Below are 23,604 nucleotides of genomic sequence, written 5' to 3' on the forward strand. Positions count from 1 at the left end.
GGAGTGTGGTGGGATTTCTGCAGATTATGTTCATGTTTTTTTGGTCTTGTCCTTGTATTCTGCCTTTGTGGAGGGAAGTGAGTGAGTTAATTGTGGAGACTCTAGACATATCAGTTGACTTTTCTTTTAACTGTTTATATCTTGCAGAACTCCCTGATGGTCTCAGTAAAGGAGACACATACCTTATGAAGATTTCATGGTTGCAAGTAAAAAAGCAATTACTAAATGCTGGCTCCAGAGGAATCCTCCTACCATGAGACTCCTAACAAATATTATAAACTCTATCCAGGCAATGGAGAATTTGACTTTTGTCCTGCGGCCTCAAAAGGATAAAGGAGAGGAATACTAAAAATGGGATCGCTACAGTACAAACATAAAGACTCATTTCCAATGTGAGATATTTGTATTGTGTACTGCACCTATGCTTTTCGTATTTGTACCTGTTTTCAAATGTGTGCATTTTCATGTCCTAGCCCTCTTTTGTTTGCTTGTTTCTTGTTCATATATAACAAAAAAGAAAGCATAAAAAAAAAAATGTTATGATATGTGTGTTTGTGTTTCTAGTTTCAAAACTAGATTAAGATTCCTAACCAGCTCCCTGCTCATTAATGACATGATTCTGATTTTACTGTGAGACCGTTGAACCGTGTGCTATTGGAACATCTGATCACTCCTCAAATCACTCTCTCATATTAATGAAGATAGGAATAATGAAGGTATGCACAAGACAATATATGCATATGTGTTCACACATATTATATGCATGTCTATATAGATCCTTCATTCACCGGCCACTAATAAAGAGCACTAGAAGTTTCCGCCTGTTTGTTAATATAGATTTCCCCATGTGCCGCAGCTCGGCTGTTTATCAGCCAGACAGTAGGTCCTGGAGCTTTTGTAAGAGAAGGGGAAGTTTGAAACTTCCTCTTGTGTTCTCCAGGACTGGGTGTAGCAACTAAAATAGCTTGTAAACACACCAGTGAAAAGACCCTGTGGACGACAGTAGGAACACCCAAACGCACTCCTCCACTAGGTCCGAGGAGAGCCAGTCTCATTCTTATCCATCATGCTTTACCTTTTAAATGATGCCATAACAACTACTGATCAAATTATGGTGGTTGCTTTTGAATAAAAACCTTTAAAATAGTTCAACATGCACTAGTCCCCCAAATGACTTCACCAAGAATACACTGCAGTTTGGGGAAACATGGATCTAAATTAACTCTGAACCCTTTCTTGTTACCATAAAGAAATGGACATCCAGTACTGCATCTAGTGCTTTGTTGACCGGGGTACAATACTTAAAGATCCCATGGTATGAAAATTCACTTCACTTTCTGTGGTTTTCTAACATTAATATGAGTTCCCCTAGCCTACCTATGCTCCCCCAGTAGCTAGAAATTTCGTTGGGTGTAAAACGAACACTAGGCATTCTCCTCCGCCTTTGAAAAAACGAAGCTCAGCAAGCAGTTTTGGAATTTTCCCTGTATGTCGTCATAAGGGGAGATGCCACCTCCCCTTTCACTGCCTTGCCAGCCTAGAGAATTTGGCCCGCCAATGAGACAATGAGCTACGACCGTGCGAGCGCCACAAGTGTGTGTGTGTGTGTGTGTGTGTGTGTGTGTGTGTGTGTGTGTGTGTGTGTGTGTGTGTGTGTGTGTGTGTGTGTGTGTGTGTGTGTGTGTGATTACACACACTGTAACGCAAGTGTGTGTAATTTCAGCCATGGTGTGGGTTATTTCAGCCATGGTTGAGAAGGAATTGGGGGAAAGGAACTTTGGCTTTGACTCCCTCAATGAACCGCGACATGGAGGAGTAAAGGGATTGTTGCCCGCAATTGTCTCCCGCTTGAGCCCCACTTCCTTCTGCCCGCTGCCGAGGGACCACCGCCTCGGCGCTGCCCGCTGCAGGAGACGGTGTGCCTAACCGCTGCCGCTGCCGAGGCGGTGGTCCCTCGGCAGCGGGGCTCCGGCGGAAGACAATCAGGGTTATTATTTAGATATAGAGCTCCAGGACTCGCGCCGGAGCACCCGGAGTGTTCTAGAATTTACAGAACACGACCAAAGGCTGTGCCTGTGCGCCTCGCCATTGCGATACATCCACTGTAAACAGAGAGCATGGTACCATGGCCGCAAGCTGCTCAGGGCCACACCCCCACCCTCCTCCTTGACCCGCCTCTCTCCTCCTCATTTGCATTAAAGCTACGGACACCAAAGCGGCGTGTTTTGGGAAAGCTCAATGTGCGACTGGCTCGTAGTCGCTGTAATTCTGCACCATGGCTGAATTTCGGGAACGTCTTCAAATACTGTGTCAGGGGCCCTTCCTTCCTTGGGTTCCTTGGGTTGGCTTCGAGTTGGATCGCTCAGGCCAAGATATCGAGTATCTCCACCGCCAACGTTCCCGTAATAGTAGATAGCAATTAGATAGCAATTATTGACTCTTGCTACCAGCCCACTACAACAGAGAGTTTCCGTTTGCCCCAGTGTAGCCAGGGGTAGGAGGATTGTCGGGAACAGAATGGAGAAAGCTATCAAGTGCTGCCTTAAACTTGTCAAGGGTTGGGATCGACTTGATGTCTGGTGGTACAGCATTGTACAGTGCAGAGGCTGTAGATGAGAAGGAATGGAATCTCATTGTATTGATGCTGCTGTACTTGGAGCTGCTGAGAGGTCGCAAACATGTAACACCTCGCCTTTGTGAATGTTGGAAGACGATGTTAACATTGTTGGGGATCACTTCGTGGTAGATCTTCCAGACGAGAATCACGATGTATCTCTCGCGGCGGCGCTGCAGGGAGTAGAGGTCGAGCTGCTTGAGTCGATCCCCAGTAGCTGAGGTTCGTGTAGCCCGCTATTTTGGCAGTGAATGAGCGTTGGATAGACTCAACCATGATGATATCGCAGAGCAGGTGGGGAGACCAGAGAGCACAGCAGTATTCGATGATGGAGCGAACGTATGTTTTGTAGAGCAACATCATAGTGACTCTGTCTCTGACTGAAAAGGTCCTCAATACCCAGCCAGCTTTGCCAGAGGCTTCGGTTGACTTTTTGGAAATGTGCTGGCGCCATCGGAGATCCTTGTCGATGTACACACCAAGGTCTTTTACAACGTCGTCTGAGGATATTGATTTCCCAGATGGTAAAAGGTAGGGGTGCTTCAGATCCTGGTTTTTACCGTGTTGTAAAAGTTGGAACTTGTTTTCGTTTAGTTCCATGTTGTTGCTGTTAGTCCAACGAACTACCGCATGCAGATCTTCTTGGAGAAGCTGGCAGTCTGACGGGGAGCTGATATTCTTGTGCAGCTTAGAATCGTCAGCAAAAACTTTTACTTTGCTGTGTTTAACAACTGAGAACAAGTCATTAATGTACAAAATAAAAACACAGTGCCCTGTGGGACCCCACTCAAAACCCTGATGATGTTGGATTCCACACCATCAATAACAACGTGCTGCGTTCTGCCGTGTAGGAAGCTGGAGAGCCACTGGTGTACTTTTCCCTGGATGCCGTAGAGATTACGTTTTTTTAGCAGAATAGCATGATCGACTTTGTCAAATGCTTTACTGAAATCCAGATAGAGGATGTCAGCGTTCTCGTCAGCATTCAAATCACACATGATGTCCTCAACATGGTGAAGGAGTTGGGTCAGGCAGCTTCTTCCAGCTCGGAAGCCATGCTGATCTTGATTTATGATATCCTTGGATTCAATAAAATCAACCAACTTAGCACGGAAGACCCGTTCGAACATCTTGATGAGATGAGATGTTAGGGAGACAGGTCGATAGTTGGCAGCTACCGATCTTTTTCCCTTTTTGAACAGAGGAATCACGCTTTGACTCTTGAACTTTGTCGCTATTTCTCCGGAGTTGAGTGATGATCTCCAGAGCTGAGTGACTACTGGGGCTAGCACGGTTCCACATTCCTTGAGGATGAGGGCTGGGAACTTATCCGGGCCAGCAGCTGAGTAGCGGCCCATTGCTTTGATAGCATCAAGGACATCGTGCTCGTCAAAGTCAATATCCGTTATCGACTCTGACTGGGCGACAAGCTTGGATACACGAACCTCAGCGAGGTTAGCTTTGTCGGGGTTGCTAAATGCCTTTGCATATTGCTCCTGCAATATACTGCCCATTCTAACGGGATCTGACTGGAGCTGGTCGTCACTGTCCAGTAGGGGGCCAGGAGACTTTGACTTCTTTGCAAAGGAGTAAAAGGCCTTGGGGTTGGTCTTTATTTTGCTGATGGCAGCTAATTCGTCTCCCAGGCGTTGCTGCTTGATGTCTGCTTTCAGAAGCAGCTCAATGGCAGCTCTCTCGTCATTAAGTTTTTGAAGCTTGGTGACGTTTCGTGGAGGAGCAGGGCCTGCGAATCTGTACTTGATAGAGTTGATCCTGGCGTTGAGGCGCTTCTTTTTACGGAGGAGAGCTCTTTGGGACTTGGGGATCTTTGAAGAGGATGAGGATGCGGCGGCTTGGCGGTTGTGGTTGTGTGAAGGAACATGCTTCTTGCAAACTTGGACGATGATACCTTCAAACATGTCCCAAGTAACATCTTGTGGTGTCGTTGGATTGACGACTGTAGACCAGTCTACAGCAAGAAGTGCATTGTTGATGGAGGCCCAGTCAGCAGAGTTGGAGTTGATTTCGTCAAAAGCTGAAGTAGGAGCATACTGCAGTTTGGCTGGTTGCTTCAGCAGGAACTGCGGATGGAGGAGAGTACAGCTCACGATGTCGTGATCTGACTTCTCGGTCTTTGAGACTGACATGCTATGAATCATGTCAGTGTTGTTGGAGAAGATGAGGTCAAGGATGTTCAGGTCCTTCCGGGTCGGCTCATCTACTAGCTGCTCAAGGAAGTTGGAGGACATAAACTCTAGTATTACTAAACCAGAGTTCCTGTCAGAGGCTAGGATACTGGAGGTAGGCTTGATAGACCTAGTCGACCAGTCGATGAATGGGAGATTGAAGTCTCCAGCGATGTACAGCTCGGGTACACCTGTTATAACGTTGAAGAGTCTTGTATAACGCACAAGCAGTCGTCGAACATGTCCAACGGTGCTAGTGGGGGACGGTACACTCCGACAAGCAAGAAGTTGGAGTTCGCGTTGTAGATCAGTGCGATTTCACAGTAGGAGTTGGAGTAAACTTTCACCATGTCAGCAGGTATGGTGTTGTGAAGATAGATGGCTACTCCACCTTGGGCACGTTTGTCCCGATCAGCCCGGAACGTGGTATAACCAGGGATTCCGGTCTCGGCTTCGAGATGGTAGGGCTTCAGATGGGTCTCTGTGAGGATGAAGAAGGGGGTATGCAGCGTGCTCGATGCAACGTTCTCCTGAAGAGACTTGATCTTCCAGCGTTGGTTTTGATCCTCGGGTCCATTCCCTGGACGTTTAGCAGGAAGGTGGTGGATATTGGGAGAGGAGATGGCCGTCCTACAATCCCTTTGGGGTCTGGCAGGGGAGGGGATGTTATGCTGCGTAACCCTGTAGAGGAGGAGGAGGAGGAGGATGATGATAGAGGGATTGATGAACCTCTGGGTAGTACTGCGTAGGAGACGGGTGATACATCTGCCTGTTCAGGTTGAATGGTTGCTGATGGTGGAGCCCCATCATTGTCTGGAATGACGTCTGGATCAGGGAGGACAGATCCTTGGTGACCTCCTTTGTCAGGTCTGCCTTCATCTGCGCCAGGTGCTTGAGAAAATCCTCGTGGTTCAGGGGCTTGGGGCTGGAGGAATTTTTGTTTGCTTGCGTTTTTTGGGATGACACACTATCATTCCTGCTGCGCTTGGAGTGCTGCACAGGCTTAGAAGTGGGCTTTCGTTCGACACTGAACGTTGTCTTCTTTCCTGCAGCTGCAGCGGTTTGTTTTTTGTTAGATGTTTTCTCATCTTTAGAGCGCTTCACACCACGGATGTGTATCAGCTTGCAGTTCTCGTTGAGACACATTTTTGTGGCGAGACCATTCAGGCAGAGTGAAGCATGGAAATAACGGCACTTATCTCCTTTCTTGCAGCCCCGTTTGCCTTCGGGACCGTTCCTCATGTGTTTCTTGCACCACGTGGGATGGTAGTTAGCACATGGACCGCCTGTTAGTCCTGTTATTCCATGGGAGCATTCATGTTTCAGGAGCAGGGGGCAGACTGGCTTGGAGCGATCGTACTCGGAGTCCTGGAGGAGCTTCTTGTCGCTGGGATCGCTATCAGATGCCAGACGCTCGCTGAGAGGGGCAGTTGTTTTGAGCTTGGTGTTATCAGCGCTAGGCTAACAGCGGTAGAGAAGTAGAGAAGCCGGCGCTAGGCTAACAGCGGTAAAGAAGCCGGCGCTAGGCCAACAGCGGTGGAGAAGCCGGCGCTAGGCTAACAGCGGTAGAGAAGCCGGCGCTAGGCTAACAACGGTGGAGAAGCCGGCGCTAGGCTAACAGCGGTGGAGAAGCCGGCGCTAGGCTAACAGCGGTAGAGAAGCCGGCGCTAGGCTAACAGCGGTAGAGAAGCCGGCGCTAGGCTAACAGCGGTGGAGAAGCCGGCGCTAGGCTAACAGCGGTGGAGAAGCCGGCGCTAGGCTAACAGCGGTAGAGAAGCCGGCGCTAGGCTAACAGCGGCTGGACGCAAGAGGGAGCCTCGCAAATGGGTTTAGCGTTGCCCAGACTGAGAGGAACACGCTACCCAAGGGAAGGATTCATATGCATGTCACTGATATGGCCCACTAATATCTATATTAAAGCATCCATAAAGGAGCATGCCAGGGGACCTTTAAAAACAACTTCTGTACCAAATCACTTCCAGTATACTTCAGTGCTCTTTAAGCCTTCACATCTTTCAGGTTTCATCAGGTCTACGCCCTAATAGGGGATGTGGTTCTGTTTCCTGAAACACTGGTCGATGAAGTAGTAACAGTTTTTCCTGGTTTCTACTAGAGTTGTTCCGATTCCGATACCAGTATCGGAAATGTCTCCGATACTGCCGAAAATGCTGGTATCGGTATCGGCGAGTACTGGAGTCCAGGCACCTCCGATACCACGTAATTTATTAAAATAGAAAGCTATTTACTGGTTAGCTCCGTTAGCGCTGACACAGTTCTTCTTCGCGGCTCTTAAAACAGTTGCGCTGTGCTGCCATCTGCAGCCTGCTGTTTCAGAGGGGCGAAGAAGAATTGATCACCTGTCAATCAAGGAGCTAGCGTTATCATGTCGGCGGTGTGGCAATATTTCACGCTGGATGCTCCCACCAGCAAGACTGCGACATGCAACGTATGCCGTGAAAAGATTTCCAGGGGTGGCACGAGTGTTGCTAATTTCAACACTAGCAACTTAATAAAACACTTGAAGACGCGTCACGCTAAAGAGCACGACGAGGGGGTGGGACCCACTGACGCTACAGACCTATTAGAGCAGTGCCAGTGGGTGGGACTTCACCAGCAGAAACTAACATCCACAGCGTCTGAAGCTAAGATAACAGAGGCTGTTGATAAAACTGAAGTACATTGGCGGAGGGTACTGGATCTGACATAGAAGATGGCTCCATGCAAAAGTTCACCATTTCGAAAGAAATACAAACGAGGACTACCGTATTTTCCGTACTATAAGGCACACCGGATTATAAGGCGCACCTTTAATGAATGGCCTATTTTAGAACTGTTTTCATATATAGGGCGCACCGGATTATTAGGCGCATAGCATAGACAAGACCGAGCTGTGCTATAGAATGTCAACAAAACAGTCAGATAAAGTCAAACTTTATTAAGCGTTCTGACAACTCCGGTCACTCCCATGGTAACGATGTTCAAACGTTAATGTGCATATTAACAATATCTGATCCTTCAAATTCAACGAGCGAACATTATGAAATTAAAATGCACATTTCTCGCTAAAAATGTTTACATAAACGCATTTAATGGCGTAACTATGTTACTATTTCCACCCAGAATAAGGAAAGATGACGGCCGTATGCTTCTGTGCAAGCGTCACTACTCTAGTGACGTCGGTTCAAGCTCTACGCTGATTTGTTCCATTAGTAGATGGAACAAGGAGGTGTCCGATAGGCGGAGATGATCAGCGGGAGTGGCCGCCAGCGAAGCTGTGCATGGTGGGAGTTGTTGTCTTCAATCCACAAGCGCCAAAAAGTCACTTTCTGCCTTTTGCCTTTTCTCGGTCAAGACGGCACCAAATTAAAATTTTATTTTATTATTCGACTACATATAGGACCCAATTTCAATACATATTGATGTCTGCACCGGTGAAATGCTCCTTTAAAGAAATTGTGGCTACACTTTATTATTTTTTTTAAATAACTATTATTTAAGTTGCTGTTGCACTACTGTTTTTTATACTGTTCTATTTAAAAATAAATGGCTTTAATTTGCCTTATTCATTCATTCATTTACAAAGGGTTTAACCTGACCCAGGCCTTACCACAATGATAATCATATCACAGTCATTTTTGTAACATACTGGTATCGGTACTCGGTATCGGCCGATACCCACAGCATAAGTATCGGAATCGGTATCGGGAGGGAAAAAATGGTATCGGAACATCTCTAGTTTCTACAGGGCAATCTTTGACCTAGGATTGAACTCTTCTGAAGCATTAAGCAGTATCTATATACACGATTGTGGGTGCACTACCTTATTCGTATTACCAATAATAGAATGATAGACTAACATGGGTGATGGTTTAAACATGTGTCCCAGTGTCAGGCCCATCAACATGAGTGCGGATCTAAAGAGAGTGTGCTTCACCTCCTCGCTGACGATAGACAATGGGTAGCGGTCCTCACACAGGAAGTTGAAGAGGCACCAGATCTTGAAGGCATCGTCGTCAGATATCAGCAGGTTGCTGCGGTCCAAGTTCTTTCGGGCGCACAGCGTCCAGCACATCCTGTCAAAGTCCTGGCGGTCAAACTCCTCCTTCACCTGGTGGAGGAGGGGAAGGAAGGAGGGTTACGTAGAATGGTTATTTTTGTAATGTTTGTTGCTTTGTCAAAATAACATTTTGTAAAGAAGATGGCTCTATGTATGAGCCTTCCATGTCTGCAATTAAAAACCATGATCTGAAAAACCAAAAATAGTATATAAAAAAAAGAAAACCGTGGTCTGCCTTGCTCAATGGCAAATCCTCTGCATATTTAACTAACAGAAAACAAATACACATTAAAGGGGTCCTATTGTGGATTTATGGTTAATTCCTCATGGTTTAATCTGAAATTGTTTTGCATTACTGACTTCCAAGGGACTACAGAGAGACTTGGCCGGAACTCCTCATCTGTTCAAGGGCAGGGAATAGTTGGACGTGTGCAGTTGTCGCCTGTAGTTACGATTGTAGGTACGATTTTTAAACCAAAAAGCACCTCCACATCTGCTCCCTCGCTACGTAGCTCTGCCCCCGGGAAATGCTGCATGTGCATGCATCGGTGTTGGTTAGCCAAGATGACTCCCAAAACAAACAAGGAGAAGAGATGTCCTGATTGGGCAGAAGTGATCAGGGAGCTGTCTAAAATCTAAGTTTGCTCATACAGACAGATGCAGTCAACTTGAATCAGATATTCTCAGTTTCACTCACTAATAGCTGAGAGTTTAATTTCCAACAAATTACACTCATATAATAGCTCTTAAACGTTTTCAGGACTGGTAGCATAGCACACTACACTTTTAGAGTAGCTTGGCCACAACACTGCGGTTAACGTTACACGTTAACAGCAAAATATTACTGAGGAGGCCTTCAGTCATTACGTTCAGTTATTATTGATAAACCTTTTACTATAGAGATCAATATGTGAGTGAGGCGCCACAGAGGAGAGGTCGAGAGACACAGTGGGCCTAGGACGGGGAAACTGTACGGCCAACATCCCCTTCTTGGTGGGTTGTAACCATAGCGATAATACACAGCCCCAATGTTACTACAGACAGACAGGCGGAAAAACAGAAACAGATTGTGGGTTGGATCTCTAGTCCTAGTGTGACATTGATGCCTATGGATCTTCTGATCTTTCCAGTACAACAGGTTGATCCTCCTACTCACGGGAACAGCTGACTCACACACTGATCCTCAGACACCATCATAGTGAGGAAAATATAGAGCTTAAACAACGATAGAATAAAGGAGCACAAGGCCCTCCCCCTCTCCTGCTCATTACCTCTTTCTACTTCTCTGTGTGCCTCTCTATTTCTCCCTCCTCACTTCCTCTCTCTCTGAACCGTCGGGCTCCATAGCGAGGCAAAGCCCTTGAAAAGGTACAAGTGTGGCCTGAGCAGGAAATGTTTGTCTTTGGGTTGGTGAGAGCTGTGGTTACCATGGAGATTCTTGGCAGGGCTGACAGTGCATTCTGTGGGATAAGGAACACAACTTGTTTTGGTGGGATTGGCCTTCAAAACAACAATAATTGTCCCAAACCTTCCTGATACGAGTTCCCTTGAGCTTGAGGATATTGAGCACAATGTAGCCTTAGGATAACGTAGGAATACGTAGCCTTAGCCCAGAGCAGCATCAGCCGTCTGCAGTCTGGGGGAGACAGGACTGGTGGTGAAAGAGCAGCTCTTTGTCTGCGTTGTGTCATGCTGCACTTGTTGTTTCTGTCACTCTGTCATTCTTTCTCTTTGTCTTGCTCATTGATTCTTTTCTCTTGGTCTCTTAATTGCTTTCTCAAACGGCTTTCTTTAAATACCAATATATACACAAACAAAATAACAACAATGTTCTATTTTAGCCAATGTCTTATTCTTGTTTTAACAGATAGTTATTATCTATTAAACTGTTTAACAGCTAAAACCAGTCTCTCTCTCTCTCTCTCTCTCTCTCTCTCCTCTCTCTCTCTTTCTTCTCTCCTCTCTCTTCTCTCTCTCTCTCTCTCTCTCTCTCTCTCTCTCTCTCACCCTCTCTCTCTCTTCTCCCTCTTTTTTTTTCTTCTCTCTCTCTCTCCCTCTCCTCTCTCTCTTCCCTCCTCTCCTCTCTCTCTCTCCCCTCTCTCTCCTCCCTCTCCCCTCTCTCCTCTCTCTCTCTCTCTCTCCTCTCTCTCCTCTCCCCTCTCCTCTCCCCTCTCTCCTCTCTCTCTCTCTCTCTCTCTCTCTCTCTCTCTTTCTCTCAGAGCTTTTTCTTCTCTCCTTTATTCTCTAACTGGTGTTCACCCTTTGCGTCTCTCCTTCCCCCGTGTCATTGGAACCTCACTCTCCCCTCTACAATGGGGGCCTTGTCAGGGGCTCGCTCCCTGGGGCCAGCACTCCCTTCCTCTGTGGCCACACGTGGTCATTAGGATTCAGGGACCCAGAAGAAAACCACTCTACTGGTTACCAGCATGAATCCATAAACACTCTACTGGTTACCAGCATGACTCAATAACCACTCTACTGGTTACCATCATGACTCAATAACCACTCTACTGGATACCATCGTGTTGGCTGAGTAAGATTGTTAGTTCAGCCTGATCACTCCCTGTCCTGGATGAAGCATCAGGGGTCCTGAATGTTAAGTTTCATTGTTGTGTTGTCGTGCCTTTTTAAGACCTTTTGTATAGACACAATACAAAGCAATCCTATTTCATTAGTAATTTTACTACAACTCACACATTTGCAAGAATGAAAGACTGGGAAGCTGATTTGAACATGAGTTGAGCCTGAATGGATATTACAGGGAGTGGAAATACTCAAATTAAACAAAAGACGCGTTAAAACTATAGTAAGAGATGAGACGTCCCCTCCTTCTCTGCCCGTCATCTGTCTTAAGGTCCTGCTTGGTGTCGAGCCAGGGTCTGTAAGGGAGGTCTGAATGGAGGTCACTGAAATGCACCAGCGCCTCGCTTCTCTTCACTTATCACTTACACAATCAACTCTCTCTCTCTCTCTCCTTCTCTCTCTCTCTCTCTCTCTCTCTGTCTCTCTCTGTGTCTTTCTCTGTGTCTCTCTTTCTCTCTTTCTCTCTCTCTATTGCTAAAGAGTAGTTCTTAAGAAAAAGATCAAGGAACAGAGAGAGTGAGGAAGAGAGAGAATAATGAGAGGAAGAGGAAGAGAGGGAATAAGGAGAGGAAGAAAGGGGAGGGGGATAATTCCTTCTGAAACTGGGAGGAGTTTCCTTGGGAACGAGTCAAGGCCAACTCACTGTGTGTGTTTGTGTGTATGTGTGTGTGTGTGTGTGTGTGTGTGTATGTGTGTTTTATATATTTAGATGTATGTGTGTGCGTGTGTATATTAATGTATGTATGTGTGTGTGTGTGTGTGTGTGTGTGTGTGTGTGTGTGTGTATGTGTGTGTGTGTGTGTATGTGTGTGTGTGTGTGTGTATGTGTGTGTTTTTATATATATTTAGATGTATGTGTGTGCGTGTGTATATTAATGTATATGTATGTGTGTGTGTGTGTGTGTGTGTGTGTGTGTGTGTGTGTGTGTGTGTGTGTGTATGTGTGTGTGTTGTGTGTGTGTGTGTGTGTGTGTGTGTGTAGGAGCTGGTAATGTCATATGCATGACGTCCACCCCCGGTTGAACCCTCTGGAGGTGACATTGTTAAGGGGGGGGGACAGGATGTGACGCCACAAAAGGCCAGAGTGAGATGAAGTAACCTGCTTCCTGTAACAACGAGCCACGCAGCGTTCAGAAAACGGCTCAAACCTTCCAAAATACCTGCTGACCTGGGTAAGGAGGGTTCAAAGGGTGATAGGGTCGATCTTTAGGCCCACACACACACACACACCACACACACACACACACACACACACACACACACACACACACACACACACACACACACACACACACACACACACACACACACACTCTTTAGCGTGCACCATGAGCAAAGAGGGAGGCAGTCAAAAAAGAGGAACTTATAAACAGCTGGGAATCCCCGGATTTCTTAGGTTTTAGGACACGTATTGGGTAATAAAATATTTTTTCTATGTATTACCCTATAAGAAGCATATTAATGTGGTCTTTGTATTATCTAATAAATATAAAAAAAAATATGTATACATATTTTTATTTATTTACATATATATTCTTTGTATTACCCAACATGAGTCAGGTATACTGTGTAATAGGAATTGGGTTTGAACCAAGGCATCCTTGGCCTGACCTGCTTCTTAACACCATGTATCCATATTCACTTAAGTCTCTTTGTATAAAAGCTGAATTAACATATCCTAAATGCTTAAGAGCCAATCTGAAGATCCGAAGAATATCCTTTTACAAAAAGAGATAAGCAGACTGAGGAGCTAGAAGCGGTCCTGAGGTCAGAGGGCCGAGAGCCACAGCATTCCACCAACAGAGGACGTTATGGAAGAGCATTATTATTATTATTATTATTCCTACGTTATTACAGAGCAAGACGCCTAATCCTAACTGCTGGCTGTCTCCCATGCGTGGTTGACGTGACGCCGCCGTCGGTGTGTGAATGAGTGAATGAATAGTTCTAAGTCGCTTTGGATAAAAGCGTCAGCAAAGCCTGCTAAATGCAAATGTAAATCGGTCTTGAATGGAACAAAGCCTCACCCACCTTGTCCAGAATGAAGGTGTTGAGGTAAGGCATGTACCCCTGGTTGGACACTGGGCCTTCGTCGTCATCCTTGAAGTGTTCCTCCAGAGCTACAGGGTCGTGCGGGATCTTCATCAACGTGCACAGGTTATAGGACAGCACCTGCGGAGGAGAAGGTTAGGAGCAGTGGCGGACTCAGGGGGGGGGCAGTGGTTTGTGGCTCAATGGTTGAAAAAGCGCGCTAAAGTGCACTTCAATAGTGTCGAAAACGAGAGGAAATGCCTTATTGGCTGACCTTTTCACGTGCAAAACATGATTAGGTGCCCTCTAGGGTGCTCCTTCATACAATAAATTATGATGATGCCCTCTAGAACAAGAAAATTCAATGACGTGCCTTAATGAGTGCCCTTATAGTCCCCTTCTGCCCATCTGGTGCCCTTTTAGTGCCCCCTTTAGTACCCTGATAGTGCCCTTCTGCCGTCTGGAGCCCTTCTAGTGCCCTGATAGTCCCCTTCTGCCCATCTGGTGCCCTTCTAGTACCCTGATAGTGACCTTCTGCCCGTCTGGTCCTACTAGTGCCCTTCCAGTGCCCTTCTAGTGCCCTTCTAGTACCCTGATAGTGCCCTTCTGCCCGTCTGGTCCTTCTAGTGCCCTTCTAGTGCCCTTCTAGTACCCTGATAGTGCCCTTCTGCCCGTCTGGTTCTAGTGCCCTTCCAGTGCCCTTCCAATGCCCTTCTAGTGCCCTGATAATGCCCTGATAGTGCCCTTCTGCTCCTCTGGTCCTTATAGTGCCCTTCTAGTGCTCTTCTGCCCGTCTGGTGCCCTTCTAGTGCCCTTCTGCCCGTCTGGTGCCCCCATGGTTGAAAAAGTGTGCTAAAGTGCCCTCTATGGTTGTGAAAATGAGAGAAAGTGCCTTATTGGCTGCCCTTTACACGTGAACAAAATGTAATGAGTGCCCTAGGTTGCCCCTGATGATGATGATGTGCCCTCTGGAGCAAGAATATGGCAAACCGAAAAAAACATGTTGTGGTTAGCTATTGAGGTACAGACGTTCCTCTCTTTGGTAGCTGACGAACGGGGAATGCAAGGCTTTGCTTTCATGTGGCGTCGCCATGACAAACAGGTACATCGAGTGGTACTTAAATCTCCACTGGATAACGAAGCAAAAAGCGGATTAAGAGTATGTCAGTACCCATAGTGGAAAAGCGCAATTAGATGCCAAATTAGAAAAACTTAATATTTTCCGTTTGCATAATCTGTTTAAAATGTATATACATTTTTTGAGCGTTCAAGATCATTCAAGTGTAGGTCATTTCATGCAAGAGAGGCGATAATGGTCAGCTATCACCTCAACATGAAGGAAAACTTCCTTAAATTTTTCCGTAGCTGGCTGTCAGCGGTCAAAGACTGTATGGTAGCGGCACATTGAATTTTCTCCAGTCTAATTTTTACTTAAATGTTAGTAAAGATGAAAGCAGTAAGGCATCCTCCTTTCTTTGGCTAAAATGTGAAAGTGCACAATGATGTGAACAACTCATTTTGGTGTTTATAAAGTCGCTAGAATAAGGGGAAACAGTGTCTTTGAAGCAAACATTTTTCTGGGGGAGGACCCACAGACCCCCCGTTTAAATTATGAGCCCAACTATTCTTTTAAGTGCTACATGGAGATGTAACAAGTGCCCCGAATGGGACCTTCAAGGCAGCGCTTGCTAAGGTTAGGGGATAGGACCTTCCAGGCAGCGCTGCCTTCAAGGCTCCGTTGGGGGAACAAAACACCATCAAGATAGAAAAGCCACTGTGTCCGCTGGTGGGGCCCCATGTTGTCCAGAATGTGCCCTTTTTATTTTTTCGCCCATGCCCTTCAAACACTCTGAGTCCGCCACTGGTTAGGAGGACCGATGATCAACCAGGACCAAACATGAGTACAATAAAAACATATTCCGATTTTTTTAATAATTAAATAAGCCCAGCCATTACATTCATTTGTTGACTAAGGGTACTTTTATTTAACTAAGTTTATTTATTTTACTTGCAATTTGCTGATGGCGACCGACTAGTAAACATAGCCCAGGCCTCCTGAGGCTGTTCTTGAGGAACACCTCCTAACAACACTGAGACTAACATTGGACAAATGGTCGTAGGAAAGATCAGAAAAACAGCCAAGATGAAAAGACCGTTTGGTTAACATTACAAAATAACTTTCAAATGCGCTTACAAATCAGTAAAAGTTATTTCTGCGTGTTTCCATGAGTTGACAACTCAGGCAAACCACTATGACAATCCAAAACATGAATCAAAAATCAATCCTAAATAGAATACATCGTTAGGAATTAAAAACGATACCTTAAGTTGTGACTTGGACACCTTGCCGCTCTTGTCTACATCCAAGGCGGTGAATGCGTGCCAGATGGACTTTAACAGTTCGGCTCTCAAGGCCATCGCGCTCCCTGTGTTACCACACGCACTGAGCCGCCGTGGTTCTGCTACCCCGCGGGGAGGCTGAGCCCAGCCACTGCCACGTGACTCAGTGTCACACCGCATAAGGAATCCAAACAGAATGCAAGTGTGGAATATGTGTACTTCCATTTTTTTTAAATAATAAAACCATGGATTTGTCTTGATATATTAATGTGTTGGTTTGAAAAGCATTTAGAGTGGCGACACCCACGCACAATTATTCCACTTGCTTGATGAGCAGACCGAGCACCGTAGATCAGGACTCCATCTTCAGGCCAACCGCCTGCTACTGCATGCATATTGTCTGCCTTTTATTTCAAGCTTTGGTTCTTCAGTGGCGGTAAAATCAACAAAAAAACGATATAGGGGCGTAGCGACATGTGCAAAAATATCCTGAACGGAAACGGTCTAAAGCAGGGGTCTCAAAGTCAACTTACCTGGGGGCCGCTGGAGGTAGAGTCTGAGTCAGGCTGGGCGACTTCAAGTATGCCACAGAAGAAAGGAGCACAACTGACCCAATCTAAGTTAATGATCGGGCTATAATTAGATCACGCTGGCTATGTTATCGCTGACAACAGGGGACATTTCATAGCGGTTGGATGAAACCAGGACATTTTAGCGTCCTTTGGCTTTTGTCGGAACTCAGGACACGCAACTCAAAATTTGGACTGTCCCGGCAAACGGGACATCTGGTCACCCTATCACAAGGCCAACACTAAACTTTGATGTCAAGCAGGGGGCCACAGAATATCATCCCGCGGGCGGCGGGCCTCAATTGGCCCCCGGGTCGTCTAAAGAAAGCTAAAATATATGCACTAATAGTTTGATCTAACTTTTACTTATTATTCTTATTCAAAGTGTGATATATTGACGTTATGAATAAAATTGCACTGAAAATACCCCCCCTGTTGATAATCAGGCGCCCCCCCAAATATAAGACTGGCCCGAGCTGGCCACCACAGTAATAATGTCCTGGTTACGCCCCTGTATATATATATATATATATATATATATATATAATATATATATATATAATATAAATATATATATATATATATATATATATATATATATAAATATAATATAACATTATTGTTATTTCGAGCGGTATATCTATCAATACACTAGGATTATTATATATTTGCTTTGGAGGAAAGTCGATCGTTTGAACGCTTAAACGATCTTTCTCGCGTCGTGTAGATAACAAACGATATACTAGATTTAAGCCAAGACTCAAAGGAATCCAATTGTGTCAGCCTCATCATTTTGTGAGCTTATTTCGATTAACTAGATGTGAAGGAATAAGGTAGATAAGATACTTTTCAAAGTTCGTACTACACACAGAACAGCTCAGCTACAGGTATTCTATTCCTTTTTTTTTTAAATGGAACCCTTTTATGGTTTACATTGATTACTACATTGTTTAAATATTTCTTTACGTCTTAAACTATGTGGCTTTGGATATTTTCAACCTCACTTTGCACTATAGCACTCGCCGCATTCGCTGGGTTTTATTTGAGAGTTGGGCCCAATCTCAATACTTCCCCTTACCCCTTATCTTCCCCCTTACCCTTGAAGTTGCGCGTTCATGTGAGAGCTAGTGGTGTCTCAATACCCAATTTGATCAAGATTAAGGGATAAGATTGAGTGCTATATACCCCTTATTTTTAAGATGATTTGAGAGCTCACTTGGGCCTAATCTCGATTCTTCCCCTTGCCCCTTTTGCTTTGTCTTTGTCTTTGTCTTGGTTAAGACAAAGACAAAGACAAAGCAAAAGGGGCAAGGGGAAGAATCGAGATTCGGCCTTAATCTGGTGAGCCAACAAAATAAACCACTCAAGCAGAACCACGACATTAGTCTGGAGGAGAATTTATTGGAAGGAAATATTTACAGGTTATAACAAGATTCTGTTAGCGTTTACAAGAACAAGAACAAAAGAAAACGAAGAGCAAAGTGTGAAAACCAGCCCTCTGGGAACAAAGTGATGAACGTGAACGAGCCCCAGGGACCAGGTGGTCCTAATGCTACAGGCAGGGGGGGCCGCTCACAGGAACCAGGAGCACACCGTACCGACAGGACACACCGAGGTCCTCAGGCACCACATAACAACTCGGAAAGGAAACTAGATTCCTGCTACTTCAAAGTAAGAGCCAAACGATCTGGAAACGTCCTAAGTGACCCTGCCTCTCCGGACAGACAACACATCAATAGCAGCGGGTTCCTTTCTTCTTTGTTTCTCTGTGGCGCGATCCACTGGTCACCTACAAAGTGCTCTTATTTTATGCTGAACCCCAGCATACGGCATTCGACAGGCAGTAAGGTGCTCACGGCCAAGTACATTCACGACGAAGAGAGCTTCAAAAGTCACTGACTGGCTGCCAGTTAGTCTTTCTTGCAGGAAGTCCATGTAGACTGGTGCTATGTCGAACCTTGTGGAACAGTAGGTATAGTAACTACCTAGAGAAGAACAGGGCGTTCAAGGAGCAGGCTGAATGCGAGGCCCTTCCCCAGTTCAGAAAGCGGTAAACCCAATAGAAGCGCCTGGCCCAGGGGGGACCCGGTCAAATGCGACCACGTGCCCTGGGCCCTCAGCCCGCTACCAGGACTTGAACACACTCCGGTCTCCAGCTGAAGACCTTTGAAGACGGTGAAGGGGAGGCTGCTCAGTAGATAGTCAGGCTGACTGAACGGTTCATCTTCTTGCCGATCAGCCTGGAGGTTCTGGGGTTGGCCTGGACCGTGGAGCGGGTCAGGACCCGGTCCGTGGAGAGAACCTTCTCCTCTGCTGCTGCTTTAGCCATCTGGGCCTTCTTCAGTTCTCTGAGGAAGAGGTAAAAGAGGGGTGTTAATGCAAGGAGTCAAGTAAGAAGTGAACAATAAACCCAATGGGCTACCATGACTCTCAGCATACCCCTCCTTGAGTAATGAAGCAACACCCAGGAGATGACAGGAGCAGCATCAAAACTCTGCGCAGACAGCAAACACTAGGGGCAGGGGTTGACACTAAGGTTTCAAAAGCACTTGCCCATCGGGCAAGTACAGGTCAGGTTCAACTTGCCCGAATGTAATGTTCACTTGCCCAAATTATAATCAGAATCGTGCACGGGCCTCTTTTTGCCAGGCACCCGACCTGGTTTTGGGGGGGGGGGGTTCAGAAAAATCATCCTAGCTCAGACTGAAGCTGACTGTTAGCTTCCACACATGTTGTGTTTAAAAAATAACAAACTTCTCTTTGTTTACTTATTTATCGAGCGGTCACATCGTGCCATGAAGTGATTTCAGTCCACCGTTGCAACCTATTAAAGCTATCGCCAAGTTATATAGTAGACCTGCATGATTTGATGCAAATGTACATTACTAAATGTCAGAGGTAGTAGCAAAGATATGTCTTTTTTAACTTTCAAGTTTCTTGTAGCTCTAACGGAATAATCACAATCGCGTTTCTAGGGTTGTCAATCACGATACTGGATTTTCTGTTTATGGTGGTTTTATTCGATCAGAATCAACTTTATGGACAAAAATCACAAAGGTAATACTTCATTTTTGGTTGTTAAAAGAAAAGGGGACGTTTCTTCTTAAGTTGTTATTTGCGAGTTTTAGTCCTCCTCATCGTCCGTGTTCTTCCATATGGCTTTCCTTGATAATTTGCCTCAATCCAAAGTACTTCCAAACTGCACTCCTCCATCACTACTCCATTTTCCTTCTACCCAACCGTTCGCGGAGGCGCTGCACTTGAGATGCTAGCTGTGTTGGCTAACCTTTAGCGAATCACTGCCAGAGACCGCACTGCGAGTGAGTGACAGAAGGCGGGGCTATATTCGCACTGAAGCGATGCGTGTCTGTCAACTCGCTTTCCGAGAGAAGAGAAGACAGCGCGCTGATCAATTGCAAATACTTCTATTTTGTCTGATTTTGCGGAACACAAGGTTATTCTGCAGTTTCGAAAAACATTTGAATAAATAGCTTTTATATAAACATCCACCCAAAATCCACTTGCCCGTTCGGGCAACCAGAAAAAATCTCAACTTGCCCAAACATTTTTTTTACTTGCCCCGGGCAAGCGGGCAACCGTTAGTGTCATTGGCTGCCAGGGGTGTAGATCTCTGGTTTCATCACGATACGATATTTAAATCGATTCATTGGACAACGGTACGATATTTGCCGATATCAAAAGTCTGCCGCGATACGATTCGATTCAGAGGCATGCGATATCGAACTACTCATGTCGATATCGCTGCGTTGTGTCTGTTGTAGAGACAATGCAGCCCCACCTCTACCCAAGTCCCTCCCCTGGAACCACAAAGCCGCATATATATGAAAATGAAACCCCCAATACGTGTAGGAAAAAAAGAGGGTAAATTGGGGTGCGAAACAGGCCGGTATATTACCTCGATCAGTGTAAACGTGCGGACCATGCCGGGCAAAAGGCGGGCAAAAGGCGGGCATAAGATGGCCATATTGGCAGAGTAAATACGTTGGCTCGGTTTTAGCGCTCTACAGCCTCTGGATGAATGCTGGATGTCAGCTGCTTGGGGCCCCAGAGGTTCTAGTTGATCCTAATCCGCTGGGTGAACGTACTTTTGGAGCAGGGCGTTCTTGAACCTCTCAGCGTTGAGCTCCACCCGGAGCTGGTCCGCACTCATCCTGGCGGCGGTGAGGAGCACAGGGTGCTTGATGAGGTCAGAGGTCGACGGCCTCCTGGCAGGCTTAGGATGGATCATCAGCTGGAAGAGGAGCAGACAAGGTATTACAACCTAACATCTCCATCCACATCGAGTTCAACCAGTCAGATCAAGACCCCAGGTTAATTGTTGATATTGTACAGGTTCCAACTCTGCACCACTAATGTGGATGGATTAGGCAATTGGGCAGTTGCTCATCTTAATGCAAACTGCCCTTGCTAGGTAGCTTGCCCCAATAGTCCCCAAAATTATAAATCCAAACTGGATTGGGCTGTCCTAGGCTTTGTCCAGTCTGGTTATTCTGAGTGAATTCGGATTCTAGGTTCCGATGCTATAGTGATTTCAACACACATAGTAGTACAGTTACCCTTTCCCAGCATCAAACCAAGAGCAGTTCATTGGTCAAACCAAGAGCAGAACAGTTTGGGAGATGAGCTACCTTGAGGAGGTCCAGGAACTCTGGAGAGAGCACTTGGGGGATGGCGGGCAGCTTCCCCTGGCGGATTTCGTGCCACTTGTCTCCATTGGTGGGCAGCGGCTCCGCCCCCGAGGCACTGAGCACAGTCAGAGCCAGTGCAAAGATGTCCGCCTTGGTCAGGTTACTGTAGTCCTGGGGCCGGAGAAACAGGAGATGACATACATGTACAACATGTCCTCTCTCAGAGGCATTGTATTAACATGGAGCTGAGGTACGTAGAAAAACATGACAAAATGTACCTCTTGGAGGATTTCATTGGCCAGATATCTGCTGTCCCCTTCCTCGACCTGGGGATTGTTCACCCTAGTCACATGACCAAGGTCCCCTATCTTGTAAACCACACTGGTCGTCATGGCATCGTTATCATCATCCTCGTCACACTCGTCCAGGCTGGGAACAGACTTCCGTGAGATGAAGATGTTGCCTAGAGGTACACATTACAAGAGGTTAGGAAGGTTCTCATGGATGTTCTGGTATATTTATATGTCAACCATGTATCCTCATTTAGGTGCTTCAGGTATACTGCCCGCAATATATTCAGCCCATGCTGTAAATTATACAGCAAGAGTAACTTGCATTTGTTTTTAAACAAAACTCAATATAATAGATACCACCTGGCGGCCACTCTAATAATGTAAATTACATAACACACGTGTAACATCAGGCTGGGCAGGAATGCTCTCCAGTTCTTCATTTAGCAGAGACATACGAGTAAGGACGGTGGAGCGTTGAGGCACTCACTGGGCTTGATATCCATGTGGACCAGGGACGTGGAGTGGATGTACTTCAGGCCGCGTGTGACCTGGAGCAGCAGGTCTTTGAGCTCCAGCTCTGTGAGGTAGCAGAGCCGGCGGTAGTTCTCCGAGATGATGTCCGACAGCGTGCCTCCGTTACAGTACTCGTTCTGGATCAGCATGTGGTCATCCTCTGCCCAGGCCGAGTAGTAGCGCACCACGTGGGGATGCTGGCCCAGGACAGCGTGGGCGTAGACCTCCCGCAGGGCGTTCTGCCTGTAGAGCAGTGGAGGAGGTGGTGGAGACACAGGTCATTGACAGGACCTCGGGTCTGGGCTCAGGGACTGACATCTAGTGGACAGGGGCGGTGGAGACTGCTTAACCCTACTATTATAAACCGCACCTTCCAAAACTCACTTATAAAGTACTTAATAATGCACAATAAAGACTCGTACTTCAAATACTAATCCAACCAAATAATCAGTAGAGCTAAGGAAATCCTTATTTGAAGAAGGACTACATGAACACAAAAGGAGATGTAGGTGGAACCTACTCGTCTACAGATCCAGCCAGAGGTTTCTTCGACCTCTTGATGGCGTAGATGCAGCCGTCAATTCTCTTCACGCACTTGAAGACGGCGCCGAACTCCCCGCAGCCGATCTTCTCCAGCTCGTGGAACTCTGAGATGTAGCGAGACATCATGTTGCTCTCCATCATGGTGATCCTCTGAGAAAGAGCAGGACACGGTTAGACTCATAACCAGTAGAGCTGTAGCGACGCGTCGATGACGTTGACGTGTCGACGTCAAAAATTCGTCGACGTCAAATTTCTCCGTAGACGATTTTCGACAGAGAAATGGACGAAAGTCACAATAAAGGAAAATGTCCGCGCACGAAATCATCAAAGGTATGGAAATACTTCAAGTTAAATCCTAAACGGAAAGGTGTTGTGATTTGCACTCTTTGCCAAATGGAGTTGGCATATCACAAGAGCACGACAGCAATGTTGGAGCATCTCAAACGAGAAAGTATCTCGTGCGCACGAGAAAGTATCTCATGAGCACGGGGAAATATCGTGCGCATATCACTGGCAGGGTGTGTGTGGGTGGGTGTGTGTGTGTGTGTGTGTGTGTGTGTGTGTGTGTGTGTGTGTGTGTGTGTGTGTGTGTGTGTGTGTGTGTGTGTGTGGTGTGTGTGTGTGTGGTGTGTGTGTGTGTGTGTGTGTGTGTGTGTGTGTGTGTGTGTGTGTGTGTCGTCAGCGAGTAGGTGGACGAGCGAGGAGAGCGAGCGATAGCGTGCGTGTCAGTCTAGTGAAGTCATGAACGAGTCCGGTTGTGTGTAAGAATAAAGTACCCAGCCTGTCAAGAATCGGTGGCCGCTTCATTCCATCATATTCCGACCTATAAGCAGACTCACTGTCGGTCAAAGTGAAGGGTCATGCCCCCGAGAGAGCATCGGCCCTGGAGGGAACGTATCACCTGTGCTCCTCGGTCTGGGAGCCGACAGCAGGAAAGATGTAACTAACCATCTCGTAGTTGGAGGCGGAGCGCAAGAGAGTATACGCACACATTTTTTTCATGTCCCTTTACGGGTTCCGTATTAAATAAAGTATATTATTACGAATTTTTTGGTATTTATTTGAGATACATTATGGTTTTTATTAATCGAGCAACAGAAAAATAGATAATCGTCCAATTAGTCATTAGATTAGTCGACTAATCGATAAAATTACTCGCCCGATAAATCGTTAATAAATAATGTTTACCCCAGCCTTAATAACAGAGAGGGACTGTAGTCTAGTGA

The 23,604-nt window shown here is 46.2% G+C and overlaps 2 protein-coding genes across 3 annotated transcripts in view; both read right to left on the reverse strand.

The window, feature by feature from the left end:
- LOC130389245 (switch-associated protein 70-like) overlaps positions 1 to 16,110 on the reverse strand; it is a 33,009-nt gene extending 16,899 nt beyond the window's left edge. The window contains exons 1-3 of the mRNA XM_056598936.1: positions 15,794 to 16,110; positions 13,472 to 13,612; positions 8,735 to 8,908 (exon numbers count right to left, since the gene is read on the reverse strand). Of these exons, the coding sequence (XP_056454911.1) occupies positions 8,735 to 8,908; positions 13,472 to 13,612; positions 15,794 to 16,036 (558 nt within the window). The 5' untranslated portion in view covers positions 16,037 to 16,110. The remainder of the gene's footprint in view (positions 1 to 8,734; positions 8,909 to 13,471; positions 13,613 to 15,793) is intronic.
- Positions 1 to 23,604, reverse strand: part of wee1 (WEE1 G2 checkpoint kinase) — a 61,990-nt gene that overhangs the window by 29,401 nt on the left and 8,985 nt on the right. Inside the window, exons 4-9 of one of the 2 annotated variants that reach the window (XM_056598935.1) lie at positions 22,356 to 22,528; positions 21,810 to 22,078; positions 21,308 to 21,492; positions 21,030 to 21,200; positions 20,487 to 20,632; positions 17,764 to 18,728 (exon numbers count right to left, since the gene is read on the reverse strand). The exons of the other annotated variant lie outside the window; for it this stretch is intronic. Of the exons in view, the coding sequence (XP_056454910.1) occupies positions 18,572 to 18,728; positions 20,487 to 20,632; positions 21,030 to 21,200; positions 21,308 to 21,492; positions 21,810 to 22,078; positions 22,356 to 22,528 (1,101 nt within the window). The 3' untranslated portion in view covers positions 17,764 to 18,571. Of the gene's footprint in view, positions 1 to 17,763; positions 18,729 to 20,486; positions 20,633 to 21,029; positions 21,201 to 21,307; positions 21,493 to 21,809; positions 22,079 to 22,355; positions 22,529 to 23,604 lie in introns of those variants that run through there. 2 annotated transcript variants of the gene reach the window in all.

The sequence above is a fragment of the Gadus chalcogrammus genome, chromosome 9, assembly GCF_026213295.1.
Source record: "Gadus chalcogrammus isolate NIFS_2021 chromosome 9, NIFS_Gcha_1.0, whole genome shotgun sequence".
In the NCBI taxonomy this organism is placed as follows: domain Eukaryota; kingdom Metazoa; phylum Chordata; class Actinopteri; order Gadiformes; family Gadidae; genus Gadus; species Gadus chalcogrammus.